Source organism: Rhinolophus hipposideros (assembly GCF_964194185.1).
Source record: "Rhinolophus hipposideros genome assembly, chromosome: 23".
Classification (NCBI taxonomy): Eukaryota; Metazoa; Chordata; class Mammalia; order Chiroptera; family Rhinolophidae; genus Rhinolophus; species Rhinolophus hipposideros.
Window position 1 is genome coordinate 1,894,958 of NC_138069.1, and position 12,617 is coordinate 1,907,574.

At 44.9% G+C, this 12,617-nt stretch overlaps 1 protein-coding gene and 2 pseudogenes across 3 annotated transcripts; 2 read left to right on the forward strand and 1 right to left on the reverse strand.

The window, feature by feature from the left end:
• The first annotated feature begins 2,318 nt into the window (after positions 1–2,318).
• On the forward strand, positions 2,319–2,723 carry LOC308491955 (histone H2B type 1-L-like; annotated as a pseudogene). The gene has a single exon. The product of its transcript is annotated as a histone H2B type 1-L-like (transcript).
• A 2,792-nt stretch (positions 2,724–5,515) lies between these two features.
• Positions 5,516–5,897, reverse strand: LOC308491719 (histone H2B type 3-B-like; annotated as a pseudogene). Its single transcript has one exon. The product of its transcript is annotated as a histone H2B type 3-B-like (transcript).
• A 311-nt stretch (positions 5,898–6,208) lies between these two features.
• On the forward strand, positions 6,209–6,601 carry H2AC25 (H2A clustered histone 25; the record flags this gene model as incomplete). Its single annotated transcript, XM_081035764.1, has 1 exon — positions 6,209–6,601. One exon carries the CDS (start codon positions 6,209–6,211, stop codon positions 6,599–6,601), a length of 393 nt encoding a protein of 130 aa, XP_080891890.1.
• Between the last annotated feature and the right edge of the window lie 6,016 nt (positions 6,602–12,617).

Genomic DNA, 12,617 nt, shown 5'->3' on the forward strand with positions numbered 1-12,617 from the left:
TATTTTTATTGGGGAACTTTGTTTTTTTCCAGGACCCATTGGCTCCACATCAAGTCGTCATTTTTTTCAATCTAGTTGTGGGGGCGCAGCTCAGCTCCAAGTCAAGTCATTGTTTTCAATCTAATTGTGGAGGGCGCAGCTCACTGGCCCGTGTGGGAATCGAACCGGCAAGGCAAGCTTGTTGTTAAGAATTTGTGCTCTAACCAACTGAGCCATCTGGCCGCCCTCTACTTTTTTACGGTGACTTGTATTCTAAGAATATATATATATTTTTAATACTGACTCTGCGGCTGTAGAATTGACTGCAATTTCATCTGTAGTATTTTCATGTTTCTACTTTGGTAGAAATTTTAAGATTTCTGACTGTTTTTCCCCCCAGAAACTTAAACACAGAGCAATCCATTTTAATTTTGTTAACATTTTTCTCCTACACATCACAGGTATCATTCCCCTTCAAAACAAAATTCAATATCCAAAAAGTGAAACAATCTAGGGGGTGGTTAGCGCAGAGCTTGGCACCAGCCAGCCTGACTTTCTAGGGCCAGCACCACACCACAGCAGCTGTCTCAGTTGGGTCATGTTATGTTCAGCCCTTTGCTACCCATGTGTAAGATGGAGTTAATAATAGTGCATACTTGGAAGGGCTGCTATGAGCACTAAATTGAAATATTTATTAAGTGGTTACCTAGCTCATAATAAGCTGTAAGAAATGTTTATTAAATTAATTCCATATTTTTAAAGTAAAATGGTTAATGCTGAGGATGTTCAATGCAGCTTAGGGGACCTACAATCTCTAGTTGCCTGATGGACCTCAGAGGACAGTCTTGCATGTAGATGCCTTTACTGTGTTGGTACCTTGAAAGCAAAGTGCTAATAGCTGTTGTCTGTTGGGGGTCACCCTTAAGTCCCTTGGCCCATTCGGTAATGCCATGATAGTTAAAGTAGGCAGGTAAATGACTTCTCAAATTGTATGTGCATATGAATCTGTATAAATGCACATTCTGAGCCAATACATTTGGAGTGGGGCCCAAGATTCTGCATTTCTAACAAGCTCTCCAGGTGACGATAAAATAAGTGAAAATGTGAATTCATTACACCTTATTTTTCCAACCTTGGAGTTAACATAAGGGGACTTAACCTTGTGCATTTACGAATTAATTTAATAAGAGAGGCAACTGGGGGACTGATGACTTCTGTTAACGAGACAACAGGCCCCAAATGGAGCCACTTCTGCTAAGTCTCAAGTCACCAAACTGAGACAACTTGATTTCGGTTTCAGCTCTCTCAGGAATGGAATCTTAGACCAGCCCGTCAGGAATCTTCTGTCCAGCACTAGGGAGGTATCTGCTTGAGAAACTCCTTCTATCCCCCGAAGGAGAGCAGCCTTGCAATACCCACCCTCTTTGTCTAGTGTGACTTTAGACTTCCTGTTTCTGCTCCCTCTGCCTAGAAAAGGCTTTCATTTTGTACAGCTTCTTAGAGCTCCTTTCTATCTGCTGGACTGGAGGCTGCCCAATTCAAATTGATTTTTGTCCAAATAAAATCTTAAAGATTATAATATGCCTCTATTTATCTTTTACCAGTTCCATAAGCTTGTGTTCTGAGGGAGAACATTAATAGTATTTAATCCGTGGAGGTACTAGGAAGCTGGATGAGATCTCACATATCAAGCACTTAGCACATGGCTGTCACTTCAAAGGGGTTTGTTTAGTGGATATTAACAACAAGGACTAGTGTTTCCTTGGAAACCCATTCCAGTCCTCCCTCCAGTTAAAAGTCAACCCTGTTGCTACAATTCCAATGTAAGCACCTTAATATATCTTCAGCACTATCCTCTGTTTCCTAAAACACAGTGTGCATTTATTCTCGAATTCTGAAAGGAATTTATCTCTTTGGACTTTGCGTGGTTGGGGGGAATGATGGAAAAGAAATGGTTAAGGCAGTGGGGAGCAGCCATTCTCATTCCGTCTGCTGAATAAGCATCAACTTCCCCCTCCTGGCTTCAGAAAGAAATACCCCCGCCACTGTATCTGCCTCCTATACAAGGAAGATGTAGACACAGGTTAAAACGGGTTACTTTTTCTTTTCTTTTTTTGCTAAGGCCAAACATGGTGAATAAACAAATACTCCCTTGGATTACAACAAAAGGTTTGAACGTGTTCCTATACGTTGGGCATACGTACCTTTGGATTGGTTGCACTATCGTCCAATAGAAAAGAAGAGACGGCATCTGCTATTTACATAAATCCCTGGAGGCTCAGGCTGTGTTCAGCCAGCGGCCTGATCCGAGTTTAAAATTTTGGAGCCTTCGTTTGAATATGGAGATAATAAACCCGCAATTTGTGATTCTGCCTGTTTTTCGCTTGGCACCCAAGAAGGGCTGCAAGAAGAACATCGCTAAGCCACAGAAGGAATACTGCAACAAGCGGAAGCGCAGCCGCAGGGAGAGTTATTCCATCTAAGTGTACAAGGTGCTGAAGCAAGTGCACCCGACACAGGCATCTATCTCATCGAAGGCCATGGGCATCATGAACTCTTTATTCAACAACATCGTTGAGCACGTCGCCAGCAGGCTCCCTGCCTGGCGCGTTACAACAAACGCTCCACCATCACTTCCAGCGAGATGCAGGTGGCCGTGCGCCTGCTGCTGCCGGGGGGAACTGGCCAAGCCCCCCGCGATGGAAGGCACCAAGGCTGTCACCAAGTACACCAGCTTCAAATGAGGCGCTGCAACATCCGCGAACACAGAGGCTCTTTTCAGAACCACTTCTGTGCTCAAAAAGGAGCGTGCCCCCCTCTCGTCTTGTGATGTGCTGTTTGGTCAGGGTTGTGGGGGAGCTGCAGTGTGCCATGGGGGCGCAAATCCTGAAGTAAACCAAATCAAATATCCCACAGTATTAGCGATTCCTAAACCATGAAAAAAACCCCGCCCCCACTCGCAGGAACCCATTGTCCAAGGGGGAAAAGCCTCCTGCGGTTTGAATTCGCGACTTTGTCGGATGAACTATGGGCGTCTGACTCCTTGGAGGCTTACATCTCTGGTGTCCACCACACATTCCTCAACATTTAACCTCGTACAGTAAATTTATGTCTTGCATTTAGTTTCTTAAAGGAACGTTTTTCCTCCCTCTAAAATTTTTGGTTTACTCCGTAATGATTAGCAAATTTGACTTGAAACTTCTAGCTGAGATGGGAGAGCCCTGTCTCTTAAATGCATCTCAGATTGCACTTGTGAAATCCCTCAGTACGTTCCAGATCTTTACTAAGCATTTACCGGTTATTTAAGACCCAGAACATGTTGCCTGTTGTGTTGAGTCCTAATTCACTTAGCCTTTATACATTCTCAAATATTTGGTAAACCACTTCGTTTAACCTTCAACACTTGTCTTTCTCTGTTGTAACAATATTATAAACATGTGTTCTGTATACAATTTCTCTCCACTTATTTGATTATAAAATTTCAATAGCAGGGACTCTGTCACCTGCCTCTTCCTTGAGATTACCATCAGGAAGAAGGGCCAAATCGGACCCCTTCTGCGTGCGGGCCGCCTGTGCGGCCTCCACTGCACTGTTCCGTAAGTAGAGGCGGCCTTTTTTTACTCCAAGCTAATTCCGTGTCAGGAGAGTCAAAAGGACTGAGAAATTTATCTTACATTATCCACGGCAAAATGTATTTTTATAGAACTCTATTTGGAAATTAATACCATGTTAATTTTGCTTCCTGGTCTTATTTTTGGTACTAAGCAGTATTAAATATTACCTATTGTTAGAACAATCTAACACACTCTGTTGGAGACAAAGAAGCATCATTTTATTAAACCTAGGTTTTAAGCTCATTAGGGTAGAGAATCACGTGGATCTGAAACCAATTTCATGTGACTATACTGACTCCCAATTTATTTGGTTGCAGGCGCCTTACGGCTGGACCCCGTCTGCAGCCGATTTCAAGGTGGAAAACTGGATTTTGTAGTTTTGAATAGGAATCAGATATCTCAAAGAATTAAAGGACCCTTGGTGACCTATCACTGTTTAATTTTTGGATTATAACTAGGAAAGCAAAGAATTGAGTAAAAGGCTGACAAATTTTCCATTCTTCTGTATTTTTGTAAATACTGTTTCAGAGCATATACCTATAAAATAAGACAAAGGAAAAGAAATGCTGTGCTGTCTACTGCTATCATTGTAATCATAAAATTATATGTGCCCAGCGGTGGATAAACTGAAAGAGGGAAAAAGGGAGGGACCACCATCCATCTCATTAAGAGGCAGATTTCACTGAAATTTTGTTTCATAATTAGTTACCAAAACCTGTTTTAAACAATTGTGTGTACTGTCCAGATGATTTTTTAAATAACGATTTTTGGTCAATTACAAGCATTTTTAAATTTCAATTTACATAATTTTTGTAAGGAAAGGTGGTAGATAAGACACTGGTAAACAAAAAAATACGTTTTACATTAGGACGAAATTCTGACGTAGAAGTGGAACGCAAATGAGTTCAGGAAGGAAAAAAAAGCTACATGACCTCACTGCTAACGAATAAATTGATGGTGTTATTTTATAAATTATGGCACTAAATTGATATTCCAACAGACACTTTTTAAACGCTGATGTGTTTAAAACGTCGTATGGTGGGTTTCCTACCCTTGCAAGTATTTCAGCTAACCATAAAAATATTTTAGATGTCTAAGATTTTAAAAATTCTTTTGGAGTGGTCCCACAGGAAAAGGCTTCGAATTGAGGGGCAGAGGCTTCCAGTCGCAGGATAGCGGAGGACGCTTCCTCCCCAGCCCCGCCTGCCACCCTTTTTGTAGAGCGTTCAAAGGGGGAATTCAGCATCACTAATGCTTCACAGAAAGTGTGGCTGAAAAGGAGAGCTAATTTGCTCATAAAAAGGGAATTCTTTCCTTTAAAACCTATCAGGTCTCTTCCGCCCCCACTCTGGAGTTAAAGCTACCTGCATCAGGGGTCAGGTTACTACACCCTTTCGGTTTCAAACATCGGCAATTTCAAGATCCAGCCACGCAAACAACCTCCCGGAAATGTTCATAAAGATGTCTGGTCCATGCAGGGGGTGCAGCGCCAGCTGCCACCGCCAGACCTCCGCTGCAACACACCGGGGTCTCACTAAGGGCGTCTTGTAGAGCACCTCCGCCCCTCACCCACAGGCCGCGCCCAGAATTGCACTCTTCAGCCACCAAAGTACGTTCCGGCTCGAGGTTCCTCCTCTGCATGGCGAGGAACAGGCCTGGGCGGCGGTCAGCATGGACCTGGGGCCTTACACCACCTCGCTACGGTTTGCTTCCCAGACCTCTGCATTCACCTTTTCACTTTCTGTACCCCGTGCACAAGCGCGCACACACGACTGAAGCGGGACCTCTCCCAGTAATCAGAGAACCGCTGGAGCGCAGATACAGAAAGGGTTTGCTGTGACATTTCACCGTGTTCAAAACCCTCCCTTGACCATGTGGATGGCTCTGAAAAGAGCCTTTATGTCCCTGGGCATAGCGGCGCCTCATTTGGAGCTGGCGTACTTGGTGACAGCCTTGGTGCCCTTCCAACACAGCGTGCTTGGCCAACTCCCCGGACAGAAGCAGGCACACGGTCGTCTGCACCTCGCGGGACGTGAGGGTCGAGCGCTTGTTGTAACGCACCAGGCGGGAAACCTCGCTGGCGATGTGCTCAAAGATGTCGTTGACCAACTAATTCATGATGCCCATGGCCTTCGATGAGATGCCTGTGTCCGGGTGCACCTGCCTCAGCACCTTGTACACATAGATGGAGTAACTCTCCCTGCGGCTGTGCTTCCGCTTCTTGCTGTCCTTTTTCTGAGCTTTGCTGACGGCCTTTTTGGAGCCTTTCTTTGGCACGGGCGCAGATTTGGAAGGATCAGGCATCATAGCAGGTCTCTTCAAACAGAACTTCTCTGGATGAGGAACTACTCTATTTATACGTCTTATATTCAAATAAGGATAGGAGGCGCTAGTTTCTGATAGGGACAAATGCCACACAACGTCATCACTTCGAAAGGCGCATGCAAATTAGGGGAATGGCGACTCCTTTTTCTGATTGGCTATCGTCGCCATCCAATCGGAGGACGCCATCTCACCTACCTCCCTAGCATATATAAGAGATCGCTGTGAGTAGGAGTTTGGTTGTTTCGGGTTTGCCTTTTTTATTTTCGCTCTTGCTAGTTCTGTCTTCAGAGATGTCTGGCCGCGGCAAGCAGGGTGGTAAAGCGCGCGCCAAGGCGAAGTCTCGTTCTTCGCGGGCCGGGCTTCAGTTTCCTGTGGGCCGCGTTCACCGCTTACTCCGCAAGGGTAATTACTCCGAGCGCGTGGGTGCTGGCGCACCCGTGTATTTGGCAGCAGTATTGGAGTATCTGACAGCCGAAATCCTGGAGCTGGCGGGCAACGCAGCCCGCGACAATAAAAAGACGCGCATCATCCCGCGCCACTTGCAGCTGGCCATCCGCAATGATGAAGAGCTCAACAAGCTGTTAGGCCGCGTGACCATCGCGCAGGGCGGCGTTCTTCCTAACATCCAGGCGGTGCTGCTGCCTAAGAAGACCGAGAGCCACCACAAGGCCAAGGGCAAGTGAGGCCGCAGATGCGGGCCGAGAACGGCCGTGCGCCCCGGGGCTTCGTGACACCAAAGGCTCTTTTCAGAGCCACCCAGTTTCCAGAAAAGGGCTGTACCTTGCGCTCTCTTGTTCGTAGCGGGGGCTGGCCGGGGGCGCCAGAGGAGCCGGCTCGAACGTGGTCGGGAGCGGGCAAGGCCACGGCGGGCTCCGTGCTCTAGGCTGCAGGAAGTGGTTGACCTTTGGTCTGGAATCTTGTCCCCAAACCCTGGGTTTTCAATTCCGTTCGTTCTGAAGGTACCCATACTATTTTTGGCTCCACAAAGTGTCAGTCGGTCATAGACACCAAGTGCATTGTTTTTACCTCAGGGTAGATTCATCTAAACTGGTTCCCGGTCAAAATATATGCAAGTTTGTGACCTGAGGTGGCAGCTTTTAGAGAACATAAAGTACATCGGAATAGTCTCGATAAAGGATTGTTTTACTACAGGCGTTTTCAGTACTTAGAAATAAATTTCTAAAGGAGGTAAACTTTTTAAGGGAACTGAATCGTAAGTGAAATAAAGGAATTTAAATTGTTCAAATTGGGAAGGTCAAGCAAAGATCTTAAATTAGCTAAAATCAGGATAATTGGTATATTGAGTGTGAAGGAAAACTAGGTTTTTTGAATTTAGTAAATGTAAAGTGAGTATGTTAGGACCATACTGTGTAATATCCGGCTATTTCAGAAGATGAGTGTTCATGAGCTCCATATTCTGTAATAAAGCAGGGTTAGAGTCCCAGAGATGGTCCTGCAGTGAGCTTGGAAATGGGAATGTTAATAGCACCTACCTCATGGGGTTGGAGCGATTAAATGAGATAATACATAATAATCCCTTCGATGCCTGGCACAAAATAAGAGTTTGGTAAGTTATTCCTGTCACCATTACCCTTACTGTTGTCAATTTTTTATTATAACGATATAGGCAGTAAGACAATTCAGAAATATTACAATATTAATCTTCCTAAAATGAGGTCTACTCAAAACGGGGCTCCCTAGGTAGCCATATATCTGCTGGTCTTTAGGAAATACCCCAGGGCTACAAAACTATTCAACCAATAAAGATTGAGAGTAAGGGCTCTTCATGTGGATGGAAATAACTGGCTCCCCTCAGTGTAGGAAGATAGCGGCCCCATTTCAGTAAACAAACTGCAAGGACTGTCCAACAGACTCTTGTGCCTTCTGGAGGTGCTGCCAGCTTTCCAGTGACAGCCTTGTTTCAGCATAAATTTGTGTTCATGCATTGATACTCACAGAGGTCATTGTACGTCTTTAAACCCTTCGGTGGTATTGAAAGGCTTTTCAGGGGCTTGGATTTAGGTATTCCAAGTGTCACCACAGATATTCCTTCAGTTTTTGTTTAATTCCTCAAGTGTGGTGTCGGGGGAGGCTGTGAGGTGGGAGGTGCTCTTGGGTAGCACTTCATTTGTCACCTCTAAGGCTGAGCTGTCCCATATGCAGCCACAAGCCACAGGGGCTATTTAGTTTTTCAGTCACCCTAGTCATACGTGGCCAGAGGTGACCACAATGGACAGCACTATCTTTACAGAAAGTTCCTACTGGACAGCTCTGGTCTAAAATCTGACCATATGTCAGGTTATCAGGTTAAGAAACATGAAATGTCCAGAGCTGCCTGCCTCTGCAAGAGAATCACCTCAGGGCTCCAAAAGAGCGTTTATTATTCATAACATCCCAAAGGTAGAAACAGCCCAAATATCCCTAACAGATGGGTGGATAAATAAAATGTGGTCCATCCAAGCTCTGGAATATTATCCAGCCATAAAAAGGAGTGAAGGTGATTCATGCTACAACATGAAGCTCGAAAACTGTGTTCAGTGAAAGACACCAGCTGCAAAGGGCCACGCAGTATATGATCCCATTTATACTAAGTATAAGTAAATATATTCATACCAGAATAAGTAAATCCACAGATGGAAGTAGATTAGTGGTTGCCAGGAGCTGGAGGTGGAGGGAGGTAATGAAATATTTCAGAACTAGAGGTGATAGTTGCATAGCACTGTGAATGCCACTGAATTGTTCACTGTAGATGCTTACTTATAGATTATGTGAATTTCACCTTAATTTAAAAAGAAATCTGAACCTAATAGATGGTTATGCACCAAAAAGAGACTGGGTGTCTCCATCACTATCCAGTAGGTGAAAGCTGGGGGGACAGGCTGGCCTGCCTGTCTGCTCAGCACCCCTTGGAGACCACGTGGGAAGAGGGGCATGGAGTCTCTCTGGGTGGCCTTTTCCAGGCCCACTGGGGCACATCACAGGCTCCAATCACTGGGTTATCTCAGTCACTTCCCATATCCCTATGGGGCGATCACTTTATTGAAAGACAGAGAGGTGGAAGGTGCCAGAGGAAGAATGCAGTCCAGCCAGCCTCAGAAAATTTCACACCCACTACAGGTAACTACACCCGTTTCCAGAAGTCTTGGCTCAACCTGGCCACATCCCATAGCCCATCTCGCCGCTCTCTGGAGTAGGGCTCTGCCCCATGTCTAGTCTCTCCTCCTTGATACATCAGTCACCCTGCTGCATGACCCCAACCCTGATCATCAGAACTTACCTGTGCACTGCTCACCAAGCCTCACGAAGGCTTTTCTCTGATACCCTCCCATCAAAAGCTCTAAAACAGAATACCCCCCCAAACCTCGGCCCACTTCCCTCCCTCCCTCCTGGTCCTTCAGTCCCAATACCTCCTATGCAGTTCTCTGGGGACACCAGGTCCTGCTGCTGCTTCTCCTCCTTTACCCGCAGCCCTCTTGCCAGCACTGCCCTTGGACCCCCAGGTCGCCTCCATTGTCTGCACCCATCACTTCATCCCCAACCCCGTGCAGACCTCCTTGGGTCATGTTATTATAGTTCTGTCCTGTGGATGACACATCAGCCTGCTGGTGGGTCAGCAGTTGGAGTGAGGTCCCAGGAAAGCTGGTGGTCAGTGAGCATACTGAAGGCTGGCTCCTGGGCATTAGGGGCCAGTGGGAGTGGGAAGGTCAGTGGAGGGTCAGCTGGAGGTCAGTGGTGGGTCCGCTGGAGGTCAGTTGGGTGTCAGTGGCAGGGCAGCAGTTGATCAGTCACAGGTCAGTGGAGGTCCCTGGGAAGGTGCTGGTTCAGTGGCCTCCCTCCCACGGGCCTTGGTTCTTCTCAGCTTCTCTCCATGACTAAGTTGGTCTTCCTCACACAATTCTCAGAGGACAAAGAGTGCCCTGAATGCCTCAGGCCTAGCCTGTGGCCACACAACAGTCTAGACGTCTGTCCCCCCATGCCTTTCCCTAAGAAAGGAAGGATTTGTGGAACTGTGCCTCTCTGGGATTGAGTTTATTACACCTTGTGTCTCTCCGCCTGGTCTTCAGATGATGGGTTTGCAGTCAAAGATGGGTAAGATTTCTCACGAGAGAAACAACGTAAGCCTGACAGGACTTGAGCTGTATGAAGATTGATGGGAAGAGGCTTCAGTCATTCCTTCTGGTGACTCTTGCCTCTCCCTCTCACCTAATTGTAAGAGAGGATCATTAGAGCGATAATATCAAGCTCTTTCTGCTCAGCTCCAGGCATTGTTTTACCTTGAGAGACTTACCCCACCCCAGGGAGGCACATACCACACCGTAGTTATCATGGGACTGGATACCTTGGCTGTTTTGGGACAAATAATTGGATTTTGAGATCATTCTTTCTATGTGGTTTAAGAAGTTTCACAGACCATGCCGTAAATCCTAAAATCCTTAAATCATGTGACTTTGTCTAAAATCAATAAATACTGACAGTCGGCCTGTGCATTGTGTCTCTGTCTATTTATTACAGCTTAACCCAAAGCCGCCCCTTCTCGCCTCTCTACAGCCTTTGTTGCGGAATAACTGAAGCCTCTTCCCATCAATCTTCATACAGCTCATTGGGGGTCAACGGGGTCCCGTCTGGCTTAGGTTGTTTCTCCCATGAGAAATCTTACCCATCTTTGACTGCAAACCCATCATCTGAAGACCAGACGGAGAAACACAAGGTGTAATAAACTCAATCCTAGAGAGGCACAGTTCCACAAATCCTTTTTTTCTTAGGGAAAGGCATGTGGGGACAGACGTCTAGGCTGTTGTGTGGCCACACCCCAGCTTGTGGGAACTTGTTCCAGCAGCCAGGAATCTCACACACCGTCATCTCTCACCTGGACTATAAATCTCCACTATATACATCACAATATAAATATGATGCTCAAAAACTCAGTTTCCCTGCTTGAGAAGAAAATCTACAGAAAATCAATCAATGGAATCAGCCATATCAACAGACAGAAAAACAAAACAAAAAACAAAACAAAAAAGTATATCTTGATGCAGAAAAAACATTTGACAAAATTCAACAGCCATTCATTATTAAAAACAACAACAACGACTCTCAGCAAACTAGGAATAGAGAACTGCCTCAGCCTGATAAAGAACATCTACAAAATCTTCTAGTAACCACACAATTAATGGTGAAAGACGGAATACTTTCCCTCTGAGATTGAGAACAAGGCAAAAATGTCCACCTTATCTCTCATTCCACATAATGCTGCAAGTTATAGCTGGAATAATAATAATAATAATAATAATAATAACAAATGAGAGAAAGTGAGTGGGGAGGAAGATGAGGCATACAGATGGGACTATAAAAAGTAAAACTGTCTCTACTTGCAGATGACATGATTGTCTACACAGAAAATCTGGAGCAATCTACAAAATAACTCCTAGGATTAAGAAATTAATTCAGAAGGCTTCATGATACAAGATCAGTGGAAATATCAAGTGCATTTCTATACATAAACAATGAACATGTGAAAACCAAAATTAAAAACACAATACCATGTAAAATCACCCTAAGGAAAACGAAACACTCACATAAAAATCTAACAAAATACATATAGAGCCTGTCAGCTGAAAATTACAAATGATGAAAGAAATCAAAGATGACCTAAATAAATGAAGAAACATATCATGTTCATGGATTGGAAGGCTCAATTCTCCCCACGATGGTTTGCAGGTCTAACACAATTCCTATGACAATCCCAGCAAGGCTTCTTGTAGGCAGAGACAAGCTTATTCTAAAATTCATATGGAAAGTTGCACGCCCTGGAATAGTTACACAGTCTTATTAAACAAGAAGAAAGTGGAAGAATCACTCTATTCGACGTTAAGGCTGCTCTATACCTACAGAAATCCAGACAGCGTGGTATCCAGAGCTCACGCACAGTGATGAACAGAAGAAAACAGACCCACAAACAGAACCACACCGATATGCACAACTGATCTTTGACAGACATGCAAAACCAACTCAGTGGAGGAAGGAGCCTTTTTAACAAATGGAGCTGAAACATCTGGATGTCCACAGGGGAAGAAACCTCGACCTAAACCTCACACCTCAAGCTAGAAATTAACTCAAAATGGATCAGCAATTTAACTGGAAAATGTAAAATTATTAAACTTGTAGAAAAAAATGTATAGAAGAAAATGTACAGAATCTAGGGCTAGGCAAAGAAGGCTTGGACTTGACAACAAAAACATGATCCATAAAAGGAAACCAATAATTGGGCCTCATCAAAATTAAAACTTTTGCGTCGGGAGGAGAATGAGCAAACAAGCCAGAGTGGAAGAAAACATTTGTAAACCATCGATCTGAAAAAGCACTAGAATCTCCAACATTTAAAGACCTCTCAAAACGGCTCAGTGAAAAGCACATTCGGTCCTTGTTCGAATTCCTAAATAGGCCGAGCCTCTCCTGTCCCATACCCGCTCTGCCACCACTCTCCAGACCTCTGCCTGACTGCCACCTCATGGAACGGGCACTTATTCTATTGTTTTAGAATATTCAATTCGGCTAGAGAAGACAAGAAAAAAAGGTGTAGCTGGGAAGGAATGGATGACTTTCCTAGCAGGTGTTAATATGTAGTATACAACAGGCACTAAGTATTCAGGACCCTGAGACATTCAGGTTAAAGCCCCAACAATATTTTTGTGCACAGCA